Source organism: Pseudorasbora parva, chromosome 1, assembly GCF_024679245.1.
Source record: "Pseudorasbora parva isolate DD20220531a chromosome 1, ASM2467924v1, whole genome shotgun sequence".
NCBI lineage: Eukaryota > Metazoa > Chordata > Actinopteri > Cypriniformes > Gobionidae > Pseudorasbora > Pseudorasbora parva.
The window spans coordinates 13,332,169-13,359,121 of NC_090172.1; the positions used below are offsets into that span (position 1 = coordinate 13,332,169).

Below are 26,953 nucleotides of genomic sequence, written 5' to 3' on the forward strand. Positions count from 1 at the left end.
TTATATTTTAAATACATTTATATTGTATTACATTTTCATATATAATACAAATATTATTTACAAATGATTGTTATGGTTCACTGTAAATATGTCACTGTAAAATAAATGTTTTAAAAAAACTACAGGTCCTTCTAAAAAAATTAGCATATTGTGATAAAAGTTAATTATTTTCCTTAATGTAACGATACAAATTAAACTTTCAAATATTTTAGATTCATTGCACACCAGCTGAAATATTTCAGGTCTTTTATTGTTTTAATACTGATGATTTTGGCATACAGCTCATGAAAACCAAAAAAAAAGTCAACCTTCAAATAATTATGTTCAGTTATGCACTCAATACTTGGTCGGGAATCCTTTTGCAGAAATGACTGCTTCAATGCGGCGTGGCATGGAGGCGATCAGCCTGTGGCACTGCTGAGGTGTTATGGAGGCCCAGGATGCCTTAAGCTCATCCAGAGTGTTGGGTCTTGTGTCTCTCAACCTTCTCTTCACAATATCCCACAGATTCTCTATGGGGTTCAGGTCAGGAGAGTTGGCAGGCCAATTGAGCACAGTAATACCATGGTCAGTAAACCATTTACCAGTGGTTTTGGCACTGTGAGCAGGTGCCAGGTCGTGCTGAAAAACGAAATCTTCATCTCCATAAAGCTTTTCAGCAGATGGAAGCATGAAGTGCTCCAAAATCTCCTGATAGCTAGCTGCATTGATGCTGCCCTTGATAAAACACAGTGGACCAACACCAGCAGCTGACATGGCACTCCAGACCATCACTGACTGTGGGTACTTGACACTGGACTTCAGGCATTTTGGCATTTCCTTCTCCCCAGTCTTCCTCCAGTCTCTGGCAACTTGATTTCCGAATGACATGCAAAATTTGCTTTTTTATCCGAAAAAAGTACTTTTGACCACTGAGCAACAGTCCAGTGCTGCTTCTCTGTAGCCCAAAGTGGCTTGACCTGGGGAATGCGGCACCTGTAGCCCATTTCCTGCACACGCCTGTGCACGGTGGCTCTGGATGTTTCTACTCCAGACTCAGTCCACTGCTTCCGCAGGTCCCCCAAGGTCTGGAATCGGTCCTTCTCCACAATCTTCCTCAGGGTCCGGTCACCTCTTCTCATTGTGCAGCGTTTTTTGCCACACTTTTTCCTTCCCACAGACTTCCCACTGAGGTGCCTTGATAAAGCACTCTGGGAACAGTCTATTCATTCATAAATTTCTTTCTGTGTCTTTCCCTCTCGCTTGAGGGTGTCAATGATGGCCTTCTGGACAGGGTCAGGTCGGCAGTCTTACCCATGATTGCGGTTTTGCATAATGAACCAGGCTGGGAGTTTTTAAAAGCCTCAGGAATCTTTTGCAGGTGTTTAGAGTTAATTAGTTGATTCAGATGATTAGGTAATAGCTCGTTTAGAGAACCTTTTCATGATATGCTATTTTTTTTTAGATTTTGGGGGGTTTTCATGAGCTGTATGCCAAAATCATCAGTATTAAAAAAAAAATATCCTGAAATATTTCAGTTGGTGTGTAATGAATCTAAAATATATGAAAGTTTAATTTTTTATCATTACATTATGGAAAATAATGAAATTTTATAATAAAATGCCTTTTTTTTTTTTTAGAAGAACCTGTATATAAGGACCCACTTTATATTAGGTGGCCTTAACTACTATGTACTAACATTTTAATTAATCATTTGACACAATGCACTTATTGTGTACATACCTGTTTTTATATTGTACTTACATTTTAAAAAATACCGGCATGTAATTACGTCTGTAGTTACATTTGTAATTACACAGTTGGCACTTCCCTTACACCCAACCCAACCCTACCCTTAAACTGACCTATACCACCACACCTGTTCTTAACTCTATTTTTTGATGCAAGTACATATTACTTAAGGCCACCTAATATAAAGTGGGGCCCAATATGATAACTAAATAAAATAAATAAAATAAATAAAATAAATAAAATAAAAACTAGTATGTAAGAAAACATTATATTTTTTTATATTACAGTACAACTGTATAATAACAATACTAATATCCATGGCTGTCTTTTCATTTAAACCATAAAAATGTTATTTTGGCAAGAAGCTGTAGAAAGCCCTTATACCCCCTCTTTTGATGACAACGGTCGGCTTATAAGTTTCTAATTTTATAATTACGTTTGGTTGGTGCATGTTGGGATCAAAAATGCACATTATAAGTGATCCAAACCTGCAGCACGTATGGAGAAGGATTTACTATAAATCAAGCCACTCTGAGCTGCTGCAAACACCTGATAATGAGCTGGTTGCATGTTTAAAAGAACAAAGAGCCTTCAGCCTGAAACACGTAGTGCATATAATTATTTAATTAAATCATAGTCTTTATGATCTGATAATCACACAAAGCCATATGGGGATTTTGGTTTCATGCTAGATAATTCATGAAAGATTCGTCTCAAGAAAATCTCTGGTAAGGCAAACATCTGCAGTTTTCCTTTTACAACTTATCAATTGATTTATATCCACAATTACAGTCAAATCAGGGGCAGATAATCTCCTGATAAACAGTGGTGTTAATGACTTGCTGAAGTGCAATAATGGCAGGGAGCAATCTTTGGCGAGAGCCAGGGGAGTGTGTTTGTGAATGTGTAGCCATGATTCATACAGCTGTAATTGAGTTCGCTCGCGCAGAATGATTCAAGAGGGACTGAATCACTCTACTATGAATCTGAGCAGAGACCTCCCAATGCAGGAGCCATAAAAAAGCAAATAAAGCACAAATGATGGGACCTGAAACAATATAGTCGCAAATTACAGCACAGAGAGCTGTTGGGCCTGTGGCACGCTGGTCTGGAGAGAGAGTGGGAGTGAATGGAGCCGTTTAGCAAGTGACATGCGAGAAGGTATCGGGGTAATTTACCAACAGAAATGTATCTTGGAAAATGAAAACATTTGCAAGGTTTTTCCTTCCACATCACAATGTGGAAACAAATATATCTGCAAGCATACTTGAATAGCTTTTAAATCCAACAGTGTAAAAAGTGTGTTTTTTTTGTATGATACAAAATACAGGTAAAACTAATATATATATATATATATATATATATATATATATATATATATATATATATATATATATATATATATATATATATATATATATATATATATATATATATATATATATATATATATATTCTATTGACAGGGTTGGCCAGTGTAGAAAAAATTGTGATTGTGAAAAAGATTGTTTAGAAAGATTGTTTACAAAAACTTCTGTATGTAGCTTAAGGTGAAAACAGCAACTTTAGTATGAATTGCCATTGTTTTATTTGTTTATTATAATTCATTTTCACTGTATTAATTGCATTTTATATCAGGAAACATTCATTTGTTCTCAAGACTTCTAAAACTGTCACATCTGTGATCATACTTACTCATACCTAAAAGAAGTGTGGTTAATTGTATTAAATGTCAACATAAAATTATTATTTTTAAAACTGTACTTGCAGATATTATTGAAATAAAAGGCCACTTAAGTGTACTTTAAGAGAATATACTTTCATGACTATGTTTTTTAACATACTTAAGAACACTTTTAAAAAGGACTCTGTCACGTGAACTTTCTATGTTCTGTTTTGGATTTGTTTTCTCTGTCTGCTTAGTAGCACATTTGTCTGTGTTCTTATTTGTCTCCATGGTTTTTTACCCTCTTGCAGTTATTATGGTTACTCATTAGTTCTCTCATTTGCTTCGCCCTTGTTTATCCAATTATCTTAGTTTGCTCTTAGTGTTTATATGCCCATGTTTTAGTTCTTGTTAACTTTGGTTTGGTTTATCTTCTGTTTATTCGTATATTTTAAGTTGGTTTAATTGGTGATTAATTGTATTGCATCCATCTTCTTCACCGTTATGGCTTACATGCCCCATACATTGCAAGACAGAAGAACCGACCTTAATAAAATGGATATTACAGCATTAAATGTTTAGAAATTTTATTTGGATGAGTATATTAACATCAGCCATCAAGTGGCGTGCAATGACGTCCCATCATGGATGGTTTTTATTGTGGAATGGATGAGGACATTCACTTCATTATGACCAACAGGAATATGGAATATAATTATTATGAAGATTTGGATGTACTACTGAATATACTATCTCCCATCCCCAATGATCTTGCTCACCACTATGTCTTCAATGTCACCTTCACTCCCCTACCACTGTTCAGCATATAGCCGATTTCATCGTACTGTACTGTGGGTCATCGTCACTGTTCCCATCCAGCCTCCCTCTCCAACCTCCTCTTCTTGATTCAGACAGTCCATCAGATACACCTCTGCTGGTTCCCTTCAGCCCCTCGACTTCTCTTATTACACAACTCTGCTGTGTGGATCTGCCTCGGGTCTTCTACAGCTCTGCCCATCCAGGAGGATCCCATGGCTCCCTCTCCAGCTTTTGTGCCCACCAGATACCTACGTCCTCACGCCTTCACCAGGTTCCCTTATCCCTCCAGCTCCCCCTTGGACAGACGACACCCTGCCTGTGCCATGGAATTACGGGCCTTCAGTTATGCTTCATCCCTCCACCTCTTGGGCTCCAGCTGGCTTCGCCTTCCCTCCTGCTCTGCTTTGGTCCTCAGTTCTCTGGCACTCTGGTTCAGGCTTGGTCTCCTATGCTGTTCAATCCCATCAGATCTCCGTCTGCACCCTGGTCTCCTCTTCCATCAGCTCTGTCTGTCGTCTCCGTCATCAGCCAAGACTCCTATCATTGCCTACCGGGCAATCCCACAACCATCGCAACCCTGGTATCTTCCACTGGAGCCTCTTCCTTCTGCAGCCCCTCATCCACTTCCAGAAGTCATTTTATGGCATGAGGCCGTGCCTTCCCAGGGGCTTTGTCACATGAACATTCTTTTGTGCTGTTTTTGGTTTTGTTTTCTCTCTGTCTGCTTAGTAGCCCATTTGCCTGTATTCTTGTTTGTCTTCTAGGTTCTCATTACCCTCTTTTTTACTATGTTACTCAGTTCCCTTGTTTTATACTTTACTTATATTTTTATATTTTACTAATACTTTTCTTTACCTTTTTATCCAACTACCTTTGTTTGCTCTTAGTATTTATATGCCTGTGTTTCAGTTATTTTTTCGGTTCTTGTTAACGTTTGAGCTTAGTATGGTTTATCTTCTGTTTCTTCCTGTATTTTGAGTTAGTTTAATCGTTATTAAATTCTATTGATTCTATCTTAACAAGGACATTGTAAAATAAAGTCACATGTTTCAATAGAAATTACCTGAAAGTGGGTGGAAACACTCTAAAGTACTCTTTTTAAAAATGCTAATATTAAAAAAAAAAATGTACTAACATGTTGCTAATGTGTACTTTTTTCACAAAGGCAGTTTTGAAACAGCTGCATTATACAAAGTATTGATAACAATACCAAAGATGTCTTAGTGTTTAAAGTTTCGATGTGATCAGTTGGTGTACAGACAAAATCTAATCTGATTGGACATCAAATGTGCATGTTTGAATCATATATGTTTTATTGCTGAATCTATATACCTTAGGTGTGGAGGCCTGTATGGTCATCTGATAGGTCAGATCAGTGCTGCAGAAACTGCCATGTTCAGCAATCATTGACTGCAGCAGCTCGTCCTCCTCCTCCTCGAGAAAATTGCGCTCAAATGCCTTTTCATCAGACAGGTCTAAATCACTGGAGTCGATCTGAAAGGGTTGTTATGTAGATAAAAAATGATAATAACATCAGAGAATGATAGTTCAAATAGTTTGGGATGACATCACAAAAAAAAAATCACCATGGACTTTGCAAGTCCTTCTGAATTTGAATGAGTTTTCAATGCTGCCATGTGCATCTCTGGCTAAGTTGGTCTTAAATGCTATTCATCCAAAAAATGATGTCTGTGTCCTGTAAATGCTCACATATCGCTCCTACAAGAACGTTGCACTAATAACATGCTTTGAAAATAATTATTTTGTTGTGTTTTATAAGCACTGACCACTGCAGGTTCAGCGCGGAACACAACTTCCTCATCATCCTCATCATCATCATAGGCCTCCGTCAGGACCAGAGCCGAGAAGATAAAGGAGGAAGTGCCATCCTCATCCTCAGTCTGTGAAGACAGGGAAGTGTCACCTTTCTAAACATGTGACCATCCACTCAGTTATGATGTTTATATCACACTACGGTTGGGTCGTGTGACCAGAATCTGGTATATCATTGTAACTGTACAAATTCTGATATTTATGTATGTGTACATACACTCACCTAAAGGATTATTAGGAGCACCATACTAATACTATGTTTGACCCTCTTTCACCTTCAGAACTGCCTTAATTTTATGTTGCATTGATTCAACAAGGTGCTGAAAGCATTCTTTAGAAATGTTGGCCTGCTTAGAGCATGTTCAGGGAACGAAGCACCCGTTCCACCACATCCCAAATATGCTCTATTGGTTTGAGATTTGGTGACTGTGGGGGCCATTTTAGTACAGTGAACTCATTGTAATGTTCAAGAAACCAATTTGAAATGATTCAAGCTTTGTGACATGGTGCATTATCCTGCTGGAAGTAGCCATCAGAAGATAGGTACATGGTGGTCATAAAGGGATGGACATGGTCAGAAACAATGCTCAGGTAGCCCGTGGCATTTAAACGATGCCCAATTGGCACTAATGGGCCTAAAGTGTGCCAAGAAAACATCCCCCACACCATTACACCACCACCACCAGCCTGCACAGTGGTAACAAGGCATGATGGGTACATATTCTCATTCTGTTTACGCCAAATTCTGACTTTACAATCTAAATATTTGAACAGAAATCGAGACTCATCAGACCGGGCAACATTTTTCCAGTCTTCAACTGTCCAATTTTGGTGAGCTCATGCAAATTGTAGCCTCCTTTTCCTATTTGTAGTGGAGATAGGTGTTACCCAGTGGGGTCTTCTGCTGTTGTAGCCCACCTGTCTCAAGGTTGTGTGTGTTGTGGCTTCACAAATGCTTTGCTGCATACCTCGGTTGTAACGATTTCAGTCAAAGTTGCTCTTCTATCAGCTTGAATCAGTTGGCCCATTCTCCTCTGACCTCTAGCATCAACAAGGCATTTTCGCCCACAGGACTGCCACATACTGGATGTTTTTCCCTTTTCACACCATTCTTTATTAACCCTAGTAATGGTTGTGCATGAAAAACTCAGTAACTAAGTAGATTGTGAAATACTAGGACCGGCCCTTCTGGCACCAACAACCATGTCACGCTCAAAATTGCATAAATCACCTTTCTTTCCCATTCTGACATTCAGTTTGGATTTTGTCTCACATTCTCAACATTGTCTTGATCAGGACCACACCCCTAAATGCATTAAATCAACAGCCATGTAATTGGTTGATTAGATAATTGCATTAATGAGAAATTTAACAGGTGTTCCTAATAATCCTTTAGGTGAGTGTATATACACAAAGACTACCGTTTGAAAATGTTGAGCAGCAAATCAGCAAATTAGGATGATGAAAATTCAGCTTTGCATAACCAAAATAAATAACTTTTTACAATGTATTACAATAGAAAATAGTTCTTTTAAATTGTATTATGTCACAGTTTTATTGTATTTTTGATCAAAAATATGCAGTCTTTGTGAACATAAAGGACTTCTTTCAAAAACATTAGGGGGGGATGTTGTTTCATGCATATTGAGTTTTTTACACTGTTAAAGACTTCAACTAAAGTTTCAAAAATTAAGTTTGGGTGTTTGATGGAGTATTTCTGTGGCAAAAATACTCCTTCCGGGTTCTCACAGATTACGGAAAGTTTTTTTGAGTATGGGACTGCGTGACGTCAAATGGGGCGGAATTTCCTTACACGGGTCCTAAGGGCACTTCTCCTGGAAGGGCACGCAAGCACTCGTAGACCAGAGCGAGAGAGCGAAAGCAGTACTGGTGTGTGGGCCATGTAATAAAGAAATAATATTCCAATCAATACAGCCATGTAATACAGAAATAATATTCCAATCATCGCGGGATGAAAAATGTATAGATGAAAAATAAATCACGCCCTGCGTCCCAATTCGCATACTATCCATACTAAATAGTATTCGAAAATAGAATTAGTATGTCCCAAATCGTATGTTGAAAAGAGTATTCCAAACAATCGACACGCTGCTGCAGACGCACCGCTCCTTGAAAGCACTGCCGGACCGCATCCCTGTGTTGTGAGAAAGCTGAAATCCGTTAACATTGGGATGTATAACAGGCGATCTATTCGTGATCAAACTATTTGCGTTGCAGATCTAAGCAGTTCATAGGAGTCATTTGTTGGACTACTACATAAAAATAGAAAGACGTGTTTTATTGATATTATCTCATCACATTTGAAGCGCCGCTAATGTAAATCAGTAGAGAAACAATTTATATTTTATGCATTGGGAATTTGGGATACACTAGCTGCCTGCTAGGGTGGCAATGGTCTTTCTTTTAGGGTGGCAGCTGAAACCCCGGTAGATCCGCCCCTGCCACTGTCATATTTTCTTACATTTTTTACATTCTTACACTGGGTGTCCACTGTGACTCGATTCGGGTGTGTGACAACGATGCTCAACGCATAATTACCTCGATCCTAGGATAAAGCAAAAGAGAATTGTATTGGGGGCCCCCTGGTGTTCGGGCCCTGGGCTGCAGCCCATGTTGTCCATTAGGATAACGCGGCCCTGTATATATATATATATATATATATATATATATATATATATATATATATATATATATATATATATATATATATATATATATATATATATATATACACAGTGGGTACGGAAAGTATTCAGACCCCCTTACATTTTTCACTTTTTGTTATATTGCAGCCATTTGCTAGAATCATTTTGAAGTTGATTTCCTCCATTATTTTTTTTTCTTATTAATGTACACACAGCACCCCATATTGACAGAAAAACACAGAATTTTTTACATTTTTGCAGATTTATTTTAAAAGAAAAACTGAAATATCACATGGTCCTAAGTACTCAGAGCCTTTGCATCTGTATTTAGTAGAAGCACCCTTTTGATCTAATACAGCCATGAGACTTTTTGGAAAGACGCAACAAGTTTTTCACACCTGGAATTGGGGGTCCTCTGCCATTTCTCCTTGCAGATCCTCTCCAGTTCTGTCAGGTTGGATGTTAAATGTTGGTGGACAGCCATTTTCAGGTCTCTCCAGAGATGTTCAATTGGGTTTAAGTCAGGGCTCTGACTGGACCATTCAAAAACCGCCATGGAGTTGTTGTGAAGCCACTCCTTCATTATTTTAGCTGTGCTTAGGGTCATTGTCTTGTTAGAAGGTGAACTTTCGGCCCAGTCTGAGGTCTTGAGCACTCTGGAGAAGGTTTTTTTCCAGGATATCCCTGTACTTGGCCCCATTCATCTTCCCCTCGATTGCAACCAGTCGTCCTGTCTCGGCATCTGAAAAACACCCCCACAGCATGATGCTGCCACCACCATGCTTCACTGTTGGGACAGTATTGGACAGCACAGGTGATATTTTTCTCCACACATACAGCTTAGAATTAAGGCCAAAAAGTTATATCTTGGTCTCATCAGACCAGATAATCTTATTTCTCACCATGTTGAAGCCCTTCAGGTGTTTTTTTTAGCAAACTTTTATGTGACTTGCACTGATGAGAGGCTTCCGTCGGGCCAGTCTGCCATAAAGTCCTGACTTGTGGAGGGCTGCAATAATAGTTGACTTTCTACAACTTTCTCCCATCTCCCGATTGCATCTCTGGAGCTCTACCACAGGTTCTTCTTTTCCTCCCTCACCAAGGCTCTTCTCGCACGATAGCTCAGTTTGGCCGGACGGCCCGCTCTAGGAAGGGTTCTGGTTGTCCCAAACATATTCCAATTAAGGATTATGGAGGCCATTGTGCTCTTAGGAACCTTAAGTGCAGCAGAAATGTTTAGTAACCTTGGTCAGATCTGTGCCTTGACACAATTCTGTCTCTGAGCTCTTCAGGCAGTTCCTTTGATCTCATGATTCTCATTTGCTCTGACATGCACTGTGAGCTGCAAGGTCTTATATAGACAGGTGTGTGGCTTTCCTAATCAAGTCCAATCAGTATAATCAAACACAGCTGGACTCAAATGAAGGTGTAGAACCATCTCAAGGATGATCAGAAGAAATTGACAGCACCTAAGTTAAGTATATGAGTGTCACAGCAAAGGATCTGAATACTTAGGACTATGTGATATTTCAGTTTTTCTTTTTAAATAAATCTGCAAAAATGTCAACAGTTCTGTGTTTTTATGTCAATATTGGGAGCTGTGTGCACATTAATTTAAAAAAAGATTAATGTAAATGATTTTAGCAAATGGCTGCAATATAACAAAAAGTTAATAATTTAAAGGGGTCTGAATACTTTCTGTATATATATATATATATATATATATATATATATATATATATATATATATATATATACATACCATTATGCATATGGAGGGTGTGTGTGTGTGGGGGGGGGGAGATTACAATAAAAGACTGAATTTGATTTGATTTGGTTAGAAATCACCGTCATTTTGCATGTTAGTAGTGCAAGGTTGATTAGCGAGCATTTCAACATTATTAATTAATATTTATGATCACTTCACATATTTGATGCACGCTGTTTTCTCTGAGACAAGCAGGAAGAAATACTCGCTCTGTTTCATTGTGGTTCTTGGAAGTGAGTCATTTGAACCATATTAAGAGGTGATGTTACCCAATCGCACTTGTGAGAACAGAACAAAAGGATTCGACGCACTCATGCAGTCTAAAGGCCTCTCATGAGATTAAATCAACAGGAAAAAAAGCCCTGATCAGATGACCCATAGTACACTTGACAACCCACCATACACGCTCCATACTTACGCTCCGAACCTCAAGGCCTCGGGAGAGAAAAAGAAGGAAAGATGCCAAAATGTGCACACAATCCCAGAATAAAGGAGCCGAGATAACAGCCTTGGAAAGTTGAAGAGGTTAAGATAAACTACAGCCCCTGAGAGCTCTTCACAAAGATACAGACGCACTCCTAGAAGATTTCATTTCCTGAGGCCTTAAAGGAATGCAGACCGTGTCATGAAATATTCAAAGAACCTGCGTAGGAATCCTGTTACTGCAACTGCTGATATCAATAACACCGAAAATTGTACAGAGGTAAAAGCTGCTTTAGTAAGTATAGTCTGGTATTTCTTACGGGCAGTGGTTTGGCCACCCCGATGCGGACAGCACCCATGTTTGCTCCCTTCAGAGCCTGCACCGCCTCCTCCAAACTGGCGCTCTCCAGGTTGATATTGTTGACATACATGAGACGGTCTCCCGGCAACAAGCGTCCGTCTTGCTCTGCTACACCGTTGGGAACTAATGACCTAATCACAATAACCGTCTTAACCGGGTCCATTGGGTCCTGCACACACGCAACATTATCATTACATTAGACCTGCACAATGATGCATTTCATTAGAATGGAAATTTATGTTTAATTTTAGTTTTAGAAATACTGGAAGTATTTTAATTTGACATTATTACAAAGTGCACATTTCAAAAGTGTACTTAAGTGTGTTGAGAAACAGTCTTACTGTTAACACACTTAAGTGGCCTTTTATTTCAATAATATTATATTATCTGCAACTGCTTTTTTAATGTTTTTTTGTTGTTGTTGTAAATATATACTTAAGATCTGATTTACAAAAAGATGCCTTTCATGAGCCAGTTCTTTCAATGAATCAATAAAAAAGACTCAATTGAATATCAAACTCATGAGCTACTGCTTTGCTTTACTAGTGAAATTGGAATTGAGATCCTCCCTTTCTCATGTGACAATCTAAATTTTGGAAGGTCCTCCAATGCTCTCACCTGGTAATCCAGAATGCTGAAGCCCAGCCCACTCTCCCCTTTCTCTAGTTCAATGTCCTGAATCTCCGTTTCCCACATAGCTAATGGCGTTCCGGTAGGCTCTTCAGTCACATGATCCTTCAGGCTGTCCTCTGATTTGCCAGAGACCAGGAAATCCTCAAAATCATCTTGCACCTACACAAACAAGGTGAACACAACTTTAATTTCCCACTAAATCCCTAATAATTGTTCAGAAGCATAACACATATTCTACCTCACATCAACCAGCACCTACCTCATGTAACTGATGCAAAACCCATCCCTTTTACTGATAGCTAAACTGTGTTATCCATTAGGACACTGAAAGTCTATCCTCTGAGAGCAACTCGAGATGTACAGAGATTATAACATGTAATCTGATATAATCCCAACAAAGGGAAGTCTGACTGAACTGCTCAGGCTCGTGGAAGACAAGAACTTTATCAATATAAAAGAACAATTATAAAACTGATTTAGGTTGACAGAAGATCAATTTGATTTTGATTCTAAGTTAATTTGATTAACAGCAAAACAATTTGTAGGACAAAACACTTTTTAAATCTGTAAATCCATCCATTTTCTATATGGCCCATATGTTTGATAAAATCCAAAAAAAGTTAATTTAGAATAAAATGTAATGCACTATTAAAAAACACACCTAGGGCTGATTCATTTAATTCTACTTGAATTCTGTTTTCTTGGTGGAAAGAAAAGACCCCAACCACACTGATTTGCAATAGTGTGGAACTAATTGTACATTATCGATAATTCATGTAATCTTACATATTAAATATAAACAGGATTTGATATTTAATGGATGATTTAATGTACCAGAACTATGGAATCTGTTGCCATATCCTCTGGCTGTGGTTGGTCAGTTTGGCTGTCAGTCATTATTGGGGCGGGTCTACAGCAGACCATGGTCACAGATACAGGAAGTTCTTTCAGTATGTCAACCACCTCTTTATGACTCTCTCCTCTGAGAGGAATGCCATTCACCTGAACAAACCAGAATAATGAAGAGATAGTAAAAACATTAATATTGGTGTCAACATTTTATTTAATTTATTTTACCAAATATTATACATTGAGATAACCAAATGCAAATGTTTAATAATCTGCCATTGAAAAAAACAAAAAAAAACAAAAAAAAAACTGAAAGTTTGGGTCAGTAATATATATATATATTTTTTTTAAAGAATCTAATATTTTTTTCAGAGAGGATGCATTCCATTGATTAAATGTGACAGTAAAAACATTTATAATCTTACAAAATATTTATATTTTTAAATAAATGCTGTTTTTCTTAATTAAAAAATGCAGTTTTTTTTATCATGGTTTCCAAAAAAACATGAAGCAGCACAACTTTTTTCAACGCTCACAATAAGAAATTATTCTTGAGTACCAAATCAGCATATTAGAATGATTTATGAAGGATCACGTGACTCTGCAGACTGGCTGTAATGATGAAGAAAATTTAGCTTTGCGTCACAGAAATAAATAACATTTTAAAAAATGTATTACAATAGAAAAGAGTCCTTTTCAAATTTTAAAAATATTACAAAATGTTACTGTGGTTTTGATCAAATAAATGTAGCCTTGGTGAGCATAAGAGACTTCTACATGCCGTGCAGCTATTAGAATATTCCTGTATACAGGACAACACAGTTAATGTAAGCATAAGCCTACTGGTTAATTTTATTAATTAAATATGTATGACACATACGTAATCAAAATTGGGCCAAATTGCAACTATATATATATATGTATATATGTATATATATATATATATATATATATATATATATATATATATATATATATATATATATATATATATATATAGTTACTGAATCTGATCAATTCAGTCAATATATATATATATATATATATATATATATATATATATATATATATATATACACACTGTATATTGGTGGTCAGTTGTTTGTAATAGTGGTGACTCGGATGTGTGCTTGTTTTACCTCTAGCAGTTCGTCTCCACTACAGATCTTTCCAGATCGTCCGACGGGTCCTTCAGGAAGTACAGAGCTGAGGAAGTGATGGCCGGCACACGCATCCAGACTGATCCCTAAACCACTGTTCTCGCTAAACTTCTCTACTTGAGCCACCTGCACATACATTAACACAGAATGACTGAACCGTTCAAAAAACATCACAGACTTTAAAAAAAGCCACAGTCTGTTTTAAAAAAAATGCTTCACTCCAAATATTCAAAAAGATTTTGATGTTAGTAGTAAATATCAAATTAAGTGTGTTCTTAACACTTATTACAAAGTGCACTTCATATTAAATGAAGCACATTTTAAATCTTTGTTTTAATAATCTTTTGTCATGCTTTAAAGTATACTTATTTTGATGTGTTGACTTACATACAGTACAGGCCAAAAGTTTGGACACATTACTAATCGTAATGTTTTTGAAAGAAGTTTCTTCTGCTCATCCTTTATTTGATCAAAAATGCAGAATTTTTTTAAGTATTGCGATATATTATTACAATTTAAAAAATGTGGTTTTCAATTTATTATACTTTAAATTATCATTTATTTCTGTGATGCAAAGCTGAATTTTCTGGATCGGTACTCCAGTCTTCAGTCACATGTGACATCCAGTCTATCAAAAGGATCCTTCAGAAATCATTCTAATATTCTGATTTATTATGAGTGTTGGAAACAGTTCTGCTGCCTAATATATTTGATGAATAAAAGGTTTAAAAGAACTGCATTTATTCAAAATAAAAACATTTTCAAATGATATAAATCTCCTTTACTATCAATTTTTATTAATTTAACATATCCATGCTGAATAAAATTATTGATTTATTTTAAAAAAAGAAAAAAAATTACTGACCCCAAATTACTGACCAATAGTGTATAATGTTGTTACAAAAGATTTCTATTTTTAAAACATTTGCTTCTTTTTATTTTTTTTACTTTTTATTCATCAAAGTATTATAAAAAAAAGTATCACAGGTTATGAAAAAAATATTAAGCAGAACTGTTTCCAACTTTGAAAATGAATCATCATATCAGAATGATTTCTGAAGGATCATGTGACACTGAAGACTGGAGGAATGATACTGAAAATTCAGCTTTGCATCTCAGAAATAAATGATCATTTAAAGTATAATAAATTGAAAACCAATTATTTTTAATTGTAATAATATATCACAATTACATTTTTTCTGTATTTTTGATCAAATAAATGCAGGCTTGATGAGCAGAAAAAACTTCTTTCAAAAACATTACAATTAGTAATGTGTCCAAACTTTTGGCCTGTACTGTACATATCCTGCACGTTTTAATAGAAATTACAATGAAGTGAATTTTCTTTACCACAAATATTTGTCAGTACAATTTCCTAATTACTTCTATCAAACAATAGAAGTAACTAGGAAATTACATATAAAGTACATAAGTGTAACATCCCAAACTGAGGTCGCCCTCTAACCGCCAGAGGGCACCCTCTCTCGTATACTGAACTGTTGAACTCCCGTATTCTGTTCCTGTCACAAGGTTTCTCCTTCCTAAAGAGCCTGAGTGCGTCTCAATCAGCTCCCTAGTTTAGTAGTCAGAGCACTGATCAGGGAGTCAGCCCATTGACTTATGTCCTGCTCAGGGCCCTGACTACGGAGCTGATTGAGACGCACCCCTCGATTCTCTTTGTTCATTGTAGGTATTGTTTGCCTGGTCTGCAGTTCTAAGCATTTTCCCATATTGTGTCTTGCCTTGACTTTGTATTATCTGACCTGTTATACTGTGTACTCTCTTAGGTTTGGGTTTTGGATTTGATTGCCTGTTTTCTTGATATTTGACCTTGGGCTTTATGGCCTGGCTTTCAACTCTGTGATTCGCCCTTTTGCTTCTAATAAATATCTGCATATGGATCCCTCTACTCTCTGAGTCTGTTACAATATTTCCTACTTAAGAGGGTCAATAAAGTTCATCTAACTGTATTTAATATAAATTATAACTATAATATATTTTCATTTAATCGTCTCCCCCACATGAACTGGATCTTCATTAAAAATAAAGTTCATCCATGCACTCATAATATTGGAATCTAAATGAAGCTTATGCAGCATGTTTACTGCTTGGAAGTTCAATCCGGTTTAGCTCCAGGTAGGGCTATGTTATTTTTCTATAACATGCCATGCACAAATCAGTGGGCGGTAGGGGTGGGCGATATAGCTTCAAAATTATATCACGATATTTCAGGAATATTTGCGATAACTGTATGAGCTGTTTTCATTATGAAGCGCGCGCACATACACACACACGTCACTCGCATACAGAGATCGCGCTGCAGATTCAGGAGCACGGAATCTGGTTATCAACGGCGCCCCGCGACTTTTAGGAACAAAATATCTAAGCTACTGGATCACTACATTATATTTCTTAGCAATGTTGGGGTTACTTGCTTTTTTAAAGTAATAAACGCACATCAGCATTGTTAAGAGAGACGCTGAACACAGTCATGCATCTCTCTCTCTCTCTCTCTCTCTCTCTCTCTCTCTCTCTCTCTCTCTCTCTCTCTCTCTCTCTCTCTCTCTCTCTAATTAAAATAAATGCTATAATCCATTCATTCAAATAAACGTATTACTTTATACACTACTTACTTTATCTCTGTGTCTTATTCAAAGCTTGCACAATGCTAGATCTAACTAACTTAAGTCAAAACTGACAAAAATAAACGTCAATGTTACCCTTTCGGTTAAATATTGCATGAAAATCAGCCATAAGCTGTTCATGTTATGTCAGTTGTCAAGAGAGCTGACCTCTTGTAACCATCATCGCAGGCTGACATGCTGCTCTTCTCACTCAGACAGGTGTTATTGTGCGCGCTAGGGAAAGTAAATGCGCCATACGTCTTTGCGCTGCTATATCATTGATATCGCGATATGACACTTTTTTATCATGTAAAAATTTATACCGGTATTATCGCGGACGATATGATATGGCACACCCCTAGTGGGCAGAGCTACAGAATCAGGAGCTCGTCGTCTTCAGTTAAGGCATTGTTTCACCACACTCTGACTCACAGGGAGGCACCATAGACTGTAAAAAAAAAAAAAATTGGACGTAGTGTCCATGACGTCAAGTGCAGTTTTGAAGCATAAAGTAGAGACGAGCTGCGTCATCGCGCGTCATGCCGGGATAATAGAAAATGGGCAGAGAGACGGGATGTGGGCGGAGCTGGGGTGACACGATGACTAACAGACAGAGGATAAATGGCTACACACTAGGCATGTGCCGATATCAATTTTTCATGTTGCGATTAATTGATGAAGTTTTATCACGATATACGATATTATCACGATATTGAAATAAGTTGCAAAAAAAAAGTGTTGCCATAGAATATCAGCTTTAAGAACTATTTTTGTAAGAACAAAAACAACTGAATGTTTAAATACAATAATGCACCAAAAATATATACAGCTCTGGAAAAAAAAATGATAAAGAGACCCCTCATTGAGAAATCAATGTTATGTGGTCTCTTGATATTTTTCAGAGCTGTAAAAGTAAAATTTTCAAACAGATTAAATTGCAAAAGAATTAGGCTATAAAGAACAACAGGTAGGCTTACAAATTACAATAAGGTTATTTAATGCATTAACTAAGATTGAGCAATAGCTACATTTAGTACATAAAGTATAATGTTTTTGTTAATGTTAGTTAAGAAATACTGATCATTGTTAGCTTTATCTTAGGTCCATTAAAAAAGTTATTTTGATTTTGATGTTATTAAACAGTAACTAAGAAATTAACATAGAATGATTAATTCTTTATAAGTATTTTTCATCGTCAGTTTGGTAATAATGAATTAACATGTTAACTAATGAAGTCGTATGTCTCAAAGTTTGACTGAACAATAACAAATAATCAGAACAGTTCTAATTATTAGGGCATGTTGTAGTCCAGATTAAAACATAAAAATGTTTAAGTTTGAAAATAAATAGCCTATTAAGTCTTTAAGTATTAAGTATTTGGAGCTGTGATGAACAACATTGAGATTACAAAAACGAATGGCTGTTTTAAAAACTACACTCGTTTTGTTTGTTTGTTTGCTGGTTTCCGGGGTAACTGCTTAATTCTGCAGTTCATCAGCGCCCTCTGCTGTCACTGAGCGGCACTTCAGCAGCGCGTCTCCTTCACCGGTTCAGTCATGTGCAAACGCACGTTGGGCTTGTTTATATCTGAGCGCGTGTCCCTTTGACGCAGAATACAGCAGTGTTAAGCATTTATACGGTTGATGGGCAAAGTATTCTTGAGTGCATTATAAAAAAACGTTAAATTGTTAATAAATTATTATTTACGATATTTTAAAGTGCCCACGATAACAATATCGTGCATATTTATTATCGTGATAAATCGCATTATCGAAAATCGCCACATGTCTACTACACACCTGTCAATCAAAGTGGCCACGCCCTTAATTATGCAGAACTTAAAGGCTTTATATAATGTAAACGAACAAGTTATAACAAACCTTCACCCCCCTCACAGTTGTCATTAAGGGCAAAATTTGCCATATAGACCAAAACCACAATTTGTACTAGACTATAAACATGTTTTTTTCTGGTGTAAAGTTACGCATTTTAACATGGGACTCAATGAGATTCTGCTCCCTTCTGGAGCCTGTCCCTAGTGGCCAGTCGATAAATTGCAGTTTAAGTCACTTCCGTATTTGCTTCAAGAGAAACTGGGGGAGGTTGCCGCTTGGGAGGCACTTTCCCATCAAGTGTTTGCTGGGCCTGGTGTCAATAAAAGCTTTTCTTTGACTAACAAGGACGTTTTTAGCTCCAAAACTTACAGGTTATTCTTATATCACAATGAACTTTTATATATCAAAGGCTGATCTGACTATGGTCTAAATAAACACTGGACTGGTTTTAGTATAGTGTGTGATTGAGTGGATTTTTTATGGGTGATGGTAATGACATTATTCACTTTTCAGCAAAGCCATTGGAAAAGCCTTAGTCTTGCAAACAACAAATTAGCTGGCAGCAAATTAACTTTGTATATTAATATATATAAAAGAGAATTACATTTTAATTAATAAAAATCTAAAAATGTTTCACATTTCAAATCACATTTCAAACTGCCATGACAGAGATGTGCTCCTGTGCCTTCTCATTTCCATAATAGAAAAATATATGGGGCAGCAATTATCTGTTATAAATAAATGACAAACTGTACACAAAAATACCAAATTAATTAAAATAGCTACACAATAAATTAGTTCACTGTGTGTAGAGGACAACATTATTAAATTAAATAGACAATACCAATTTACAAAGGCATTATTTTTCTTTCTTTCAAATCATAGTGACAAAAAGTTCTTCTAATAAAAAAAAATCAAGCATAAATAATATACTCACAATGATTTCACTGCAGGCGCTGAGTTCATTCTGCCACTTCTGCAAAAGTTTGTGTTCATCCTCCGAGCTCAGCTTAACAGGACCTGAGAGAGACATGACAACATTATCCACCCGTCTCTGCGTGTCAGTTCCCCGATATCAGTCGTAAAATGGCAAAAGTCTCTCACCGTCACGTCTTTCTGGAGTTCTGATGGGCTGAACCGTGACAGACTGAGGTTTGGCGTTTTCCTCTGGGGTGAGAAACAGCCTCTCATCTACACACACACAAAGACAAAAACACAGTGGCATCAGTGATGTGTGACCATGTTGGTTTGAACTTTCTTTATATAATAACAGGCTTCTTAAGATTGTGATGAAAGGATGAGAGAGGATTTTGACTAAATATGGTGCAGCGGTCGCGGGACTTGCACACACAGAAAGAGGATCTACCAAACTTTCCCTCTCTTTCTTATTGGGTTTAAGTTAGATCTCAGCTCTGTTGTATATTTCTGTTGTAATATCTTCAGGTATTCTCTCCATCTTTATGTATTTATCAGGATAGACTTTTAAAGTCCCCTGGATTTGCACAACAAAGCACACTGTAAGGGATATCGTATGTATACTCAGCTATACCTTGCATTTCTAGTGTGGTGAATGAATTGGAAGACATTACAGCTGTGATTTTTAAAGGGGTAGTTTACCCAAAAATGAAAATTTGATGTTTATCTGCTTACCCCCAGGGCATCCGAGATGTAGGTGTGTTTTCAGTAGAACACAAATTAAATGTTTTAACTCCAACCGTTGCTCGTATAATGCATGTCAATGGGGTGTTTTCTATGAAAGTCACTATGAGATAAAAAAACACATAGATATACGAATCCATATTACACCCTGTGGCTTGTAGCAACACATTGATGTCTTAAGACACGAAAGGATCGGTTTCTCGCAAAAACCTTCTTTCAAAAACAGTATTTCTCACAGTATTTGTTTTTGTTTTTTTTGTTTTTTTACCTCATATCAGACGAATCTTATATCAAACAAATCTTTCATATCAGAAACCCATCGTTTTCGTGTATTATTAAAACATCAATGTGTCACACCAGCCACAGGGTTTAATATGGATTTGTATTATCTTTAATATTATCTTTGTGTTTTTTACTCTCATAGTGACTCTCAGAAAACACCCCATTGACATGCATTATACGAGCAACGGTTGGAGTTAAAAATCTTCATTTGTGTTCTACTGAAGAAACAAACACACATACATCTGGGATGCCCTCAAATTTTAATTTTTGGGTGAATTATCCCTTTTAGATCTCTCTCTCTGAATCTTTTTTTGAGCAGACTGTCAAAGTTTTCATTTTGATAACTGGACACCACTCAACATGATGAAGTCATGTGACAATGTAGAATACTACTGTTTGAATTGTTTAATGTGAAATAATGCAGAATATTTTACACACTGTTAATGCTAACTAAAGATAAAAATATTAAAATTCATTGCTGTTGATTAAAATAAAGCTGAAATTTCAATGCCAATGTCCTGCTTCAAGGGAAAAAACTGCATTTGTGGATTGTTCAAACTGCATTCAGACATAAGTGACCAATGCAATAGATTAATTAAAAACTCTCATTCAACAGTACAACAATTATTGTGTGTGTGTGTTACCGTGTTTGGTATCCGTTCGCTCCATTGTTGAGTTCCTTGATGTGCTGGGGGTGGTCTCCACGGCGACAGGTATGATTGACGGGCATGCGTCCTCTGGTTTAAAACCTCGTCGGACGAGTTTTAGGTTTACGATCTGACCCGTGTGTCTCAGAACCTCCACAGCCTGCTGGTTGGTGTAACCCTGGATATTCACACCATCTACCTACAAATACACACGCACACACACACACACACAGTTTGCAAAACTGTTGAGTTTAGAATTTAAATCCATAAAGTTAAGAATTTAATACATTTTGATCTCATGTTGAGATCATATACGACCCTTGACAGTCCAAGTCACACAGATCAATATACAGTATATGGAAGGGACTTTCATTAACAAACTGATGGGAATTAATTCATTTTCAAAATTTTCAATTTTCAGAAAACTTTAACATTATGCAAATGATTAATAACTACTAAAATAAAATATCTCAAATCACTATTTTGTCCACCCTAATGCATATACACCCAAGTACACATTCACACACGCACAATAACACACAGAAGCACTTTCACCTGTAAGCATAAAACCCTTTTGATAAGCACTGTAACAAAAAGTTTTATATGACACATTCGGTGTGAAATAACTCACAGCTATGATTTGATCTCCAACATGAATTCGCCCATCTTGCTCCACTGCGCTATCCCTCGAAATGCTCTTCACGAATATCCCAGAGGGCTCTGCAACAGGAAATTACAGTCAGCAAAGGTTAAACACTGCTTAAAATGAAGCACGGTAGAACGAGAATACGCATTTTAGCTGAAATCTGCCCAAGAGTAAGAAAAATAAACTCTTTTAGGAGTGATATTTTCTGCAAATGCTTACTGTACATAATAAAATATTTTTTTAATAGCATGGGAATCACAAATCATCACATGTAACAAACTTAAACCTTAGTAAAATCAATTGGGAAAAAGAAAGTGCTTTTTGAGTGTGCACTTGTTGCAGTGGCAAACAGTGACTTCTTTAAACGGGTATGCTGAGTGCCTCCGAAAGGAGATACATGCAGTGTTTTTGAATGAATCTCCTTCATGAATGATTCAATAACAAAACATTCATTTGTCCAAATGAATTTAACAATGTAACAATGTAATCAAAATTATCTTTATTTGAACCATCAAGATACTTTCAAAAGGTGCTTTACTGTATTTTGCTCACTGCTACTGTTGTAGATCTGAACTATAAATAGAGATATTCAGATAGTCATGCAGTGTGAACTCCTCTGTTGTCAAACCATCGTGCAGTGTGAACACCGCAGTGACTGAATGATACCCCAGATAGTCATGCAGAGTGAATAGAGCAGTGACCCGACAATTTGAAAATCGTGCAGTCTGAAAGAGCCATAAGGGATCGTGTACAGTCAGCAGATTACTATGCAAAAGAAACAAATACACGTCCAGAAGGTAATGAAAATCCTCAAAATCATCAAAGTAGTCCATATGTGACATCAGTTTGTTAGTTAGACTCTTTTGAAGCGTCGACAATACATTTTGGTCCAAAAATAACAAAAAATATGACTTAATTTAGCATTGTCTTCTCTTCAGCGTTTGTTTTCAAACCTCAAATAAAGAATCAAACAGTCGCGAATCAGCAGATTGATTCGTGATTTGCATTGCCAATGTCACGTGATTTCAGCAGTTTGCTGGTTTACACACAATCTGAATCTTGAATCATGACCGTTTCAATCTTTATTTGAGGAACACAGAAGAGAAGACAATGCTGAATAAAGCCGTATTTTTTTGTTTTTTTTGGAACAAAATGTATTGTCGACGCTTCAAAAGAGTCTAACTAACCAACTGATGTCACATATGGACTACTTTGATGATGTTTTCATTACCTTCTGGAAGTGGACAGCAGGTGGGCATACGCTTGCATTGAAAGGACAGAAAGGCCTCGGACTAAATCTAAAATATCTTAAACTGTGTTCCGAGGATGAACGGGTGTGAAACGACATTGGAGTGAGTCATTCATGATTTTTATTTTATTTTTGGGTGAACTAACCCTTTAAGTAAATTATTTTTTTGAAGAGTATTAATTATGTAATAAGTAATAATTTGCTAAATAAACTGCATGCCAAACTGCTTTAGTTTGAGTGACGCTTGCATTTGCAAATTTAGAATTCTATCTCATCTGTTTGGTAACCATGGGAGTTTCAGTTAGGACTGCATTTAGGACAAAAGCTATTACAGAATGACATTTCTTAAATGCATAATCTTATCTTAACTATGGATAGAACACGGGTATTACAGAAACATCCTAACTCGACAAAAAATCCTAAAAGCTGTCTTAACTTCAGGACAATCCCACTGGTGTCCTAACTTATAACTGGTACACCAGTTTTTACCTAACTGGTGTACCCAGCGGTAATAATCACAGTACAAAAATCCTTTTTCGAGAGAGCGTTACATTTATTAATTATACAAGATGAAGAGCATCGAGGTTTGATGGTTGAGAGACTTTTGGAGGACCCAGAGGATGTGCTGTACTTTGATGATAAAATGCTTGTAAATAATTACAGACTCCCAAGACACATGATTTTGCGGTTAGTTGACGAATTGCGACCAACACTACAGAGCCCAATGAGCCGTCACGGGGTATTACCGGTCATTCTTCAAGTGACTAACACCTTATTTATTTTCGTTTTTTTTTTTTTTTTTTTTTTTTTTTTTGCAAAAGGCGATTTATAAAACAGGCTTTAACTTTTTAACAGAGCTTAAAATAAAAAATCTGTGTATGTTGCATACAATTACCTAAAGCCTATATTAAATATTTGGGAATATTTATTTCATATTTTATTAGGTTCTTTAAGGTTACAATACGTTGGCCGTAGCATCGTAAATTGCATGATGTCCCCAAAACCTTTGGTGTCACATGACGCATCACGAAAGCAGCTAGCCAAGCAGCTCCTGCCGCCAGCCGAGTGAGTCAAAGATAAAGGAGTTTAGTGAGTGGGAGAATGATAGTGAAGAAGTTGCTGAGAGAGATGAGGTTCGTGCTTTGTAAATGGAAAAAATGTTTATCATTATCTTGTTATTAGTATGACCTGATTTTTGTTCTGCTTGCGACGCATGTGAAATGTCTTCATCCCCAGGTACAGTGGTATATGTTTCAGCATGTCATATGAATATAATTTCATGGGTTTTATTTTTTTCAAATGCCAAATGATCACGATGCTCCTAAAGGTATCCTAATATCATATGATTTTTATGTAAGTCTTATGTATTTACTTGTGTTTACGTGGGTGTGGTGGTGGAAGTGACGTATATGCCGTTAAAGCAGTCGAATTTTGTAGGTCTTTTTGTTCTCGGGTTCCTACCCGAAACCCGAAGTTTAAAAGTACAATTAAAAATGATACAGACCCCGGCAGGCTATGGCAGACATGTCATTCATCCTATTGTAAGTCAATGTATCATCACAAGAGTCTTGAAAATATATTATAAAGGTTGAAAAGGTACCTAAAAATTTGCTTCTGTAATATGAAATCCTAAATTAACTTATCATATCTTAAGTTGTGACCCAAGGTATACATTTTCTGTAATGCCTGTGCATATGATAATATAATTTGGTGTATGATTTAAAGGTCACCTGAGGTTTTGTCCCCAACATATCCAGCGATGGTGATGCCCAATCCTTGAGCATTCTTCGTTAAGCTAACATCAAAAGCACCCTGTTCCTCTTCCTCAAAACCCTGAAAGCAGAAAACACAGCATTGAGAACAAAATTAAAAGAAAACCTCCTAATTTAGATTAGTATTATATGAATAATCATTAGGGTTGTTGCTTTCCCACCAAAAATGAAGTCTCTTGCTTGAAGATGATATAGTTAAGAATGAACAGAAAGATACAATAAACTACTCAGGATAATACAGCTTTAAGAATAATGCTCTTACAATTATTAATAACTTGTTAGTTACAGATATAGTCTTACGGAAGACTACCAGAATAAAAAGTGATTTTGAGAACAAAAAAAAAATGTATAACAATATCATCAAGAAAATATATCTGTTTGAAATATTTTGTATTATTAGGTCAAGGAAAAAAAAGGAAATGCATAAAATGCTTCTTAATAAGTTCATCCAAGACCAAAGTCTCTGAGATGTAATATGCACACTGGTATATATTTCCTGTATATTCTCACTGCATGTAAACTGTTTCATTTGTTTCAATTTAGTCTAATGACCTATAGGAGACACACCCGAGTTGATTAAACCGTAAGTGAGCACTTTGAGTATGTCTTGTGAATCATTAAAGAGCAACCACTGAGAAATAACATATACGTCTAGGTGAGTTAGTAACCACACTTAAACAAAAAGCTCAGTGTTTTACATGTTGTTCAGACTGATCTGTATATGAACGGCACTGTGTCTGTACCTGTTGCTCAGTGACAGTTGGCAGGGAGACAGGAGCGGACGGAGCGTCATCTGCTGTCCCACGACTGATGAGGAGTCGAACTCTGTTGCCACATTGTTTCAAAACTTGTGCTACCTGCTCACTGCTCAGACCAAACAAATCCGTATCACCGATCCGCAAAACGTGATCCCCACTTCGTAAGCGACCGTCCTAGAAGCAGTGAGAGAGACAGTCAACTTATGTATTTTTCATAAATCGATCTTCACTGTTTTGATTCTTAATTTGAATTCACACAACCCTCACAGGGTTATTAGACAGTAGTGATGTAGTACTCAAGACTTGGTCTTGAGACGAGTCTTAAGACTATTTTTTAAAGGTCTTGTTTCGGCCTCAGACTTAGACTTAGAAAACTCTTGTTTCAAGACCAGTCAAGACCACAACTGCTGCGATATCACTAAATTGCCTGTGCATTGTCTGATTTATTTATTAACATCATTAATGTGATTGGATGTAAAACTTACTGATTAAAATGCAAATCAGTAACTTATTTCTACTTTGATTTATTTATTGTGTCTGTTCAGAAATGAATAAGGGAGTGTGCCAAAAATGTCACCAAAATGAATACAAATGTTTCCAAAATTCAAGATACTGTCGCAAAAAAATACTTGTATGAGATCTGGATTTTTATAACACATGATATAATTAAAGGGATAGTTCCCCCAAAAATATTATGTTCTAATTCTAATTATATGTATTGATTAAAAATAAGTAATTTCTCAGGCAGTTATGTGGATCTTTCTGAATTTAAAGAGTGCTGGCCTGGTCTTGACTCGGTCTTGGTCTCAACACACAATGGTCTTGGTTTTAGATTTGGATGGACTGACAACAACACTATAAAACAATTATTTAATTTATGTCATATTGTTAACTAAAGTTGTTTTTTTTACTTGCCTTTCTTTAATTGCTTGAAAAGAAAGAAAGTGTTTAAGGTTGAGGATAAAAAGTCAGAGAAAGAGACATATTAAAAGGTACAGACACCCCAGGTTGTAATAGTTCATAAAAAGTCATCCAGGAACAGAATAACTAAACAAAAGATGGATGATCTGATTTGTGTTTACCTGGTCAGCGATGCCTCCAGGTAGTATGGTTTTGACGATAACACCTGTGGTTTTGCCGCCAACAATCCCAAAGCCCAAACCAGTTCCATCGTTCACCAGCTCAATTGTCTCCACGTGAGTCCAATGGGTCTAAAAAGCACACACAAGATGGTCAATGAAAAATAAGATTGCCCATCTTGATGATTAAAAAAGTAGTTTAAAACACACAAGGCACATTCATAATTTTTGTACTTATATCGGTTTCATTTGTTTCCAAAAAAAGTGAGATAAGATTGTCAGATGACCACCAGAGTGCCACAAAAACTGTAATGTTACTGCCTCACATAACAGGAATCATAAAATATCAACAACAAAAGATATGTGATGCAGCCACCCTTATAAGAACGACCCTTGTTCACCCTTTGGAAAACATCTCATGAATAATGCATGTTGTTCAAGTGACCATAAACTGCCAGTCATTTGACAACTTTACTTTTGTATTTGTAACTCA

General features: G+C 36.5%; 1 protein-coding gene across 7 annotated transcripts in view; it reads right to left on the reverse strand.

Moving 5' to 3' along the window:
• Positions 1–26,953, reverse strand: part of LOC137048891 (multiple PDZ domain protein) — a 139,157-nt gene that overhangs the window by 60,008 nt on the left and 52,196 nt on the right. For 6 of the 7 annotated variants that reach the window (XM_067427693.1, XM_067427342.1, XM_067427465.1 and 3 more), the window contains 13 exons: positions 26,464–26,592; positions 25,367–25,555; positions 24,582–24,684; positions 21,588–21,676; positions 20,954–21,155; positions 19,473–19,559; positions 19,306–19,388; positions 13,889–14,035; positions 12,735–12,902; positions 11,886–12,059; positions 11,227–11,436; positions 6,004–6,117; positions 5,549–5,710 (listed from right to left, as the gene is read on the reverse strand). In XM_067427693.1, the coding sequence (XP_067283794.1) occupies positions 5,549–5,710; positions 6,004–6,117; positions 11,227–11,436; positions 11,886–12,059; positions 12,735–12,902; positions 13,889–14,035; positions 19,306–19,388; positions 19,473–19,559; positions 20,954–21,155; positions 21,588–21,676; positions 24,582–24,684; positions 25,367–25,555; positions 26,464–26,592 (1,857 nt within the window). The remainder of the gene's footprint in view (positions 1–5,548; positions 5,711–6,003; positions 6,118–11,226; positions 11,437–11,885; positions 12,060–12,734; positions 12,903–13,888; positions 14,036–19,305; positions 19,389–19,472; positions 19,560–20,953; positions 21,156–21,587; positions 21,677–24,581; positions 24,685–25,366; positions 25,556–26,463; positions 26,593–26,953) is intronic. The other variant, XM_067427525.1, reaches the window with a different exon arrangement.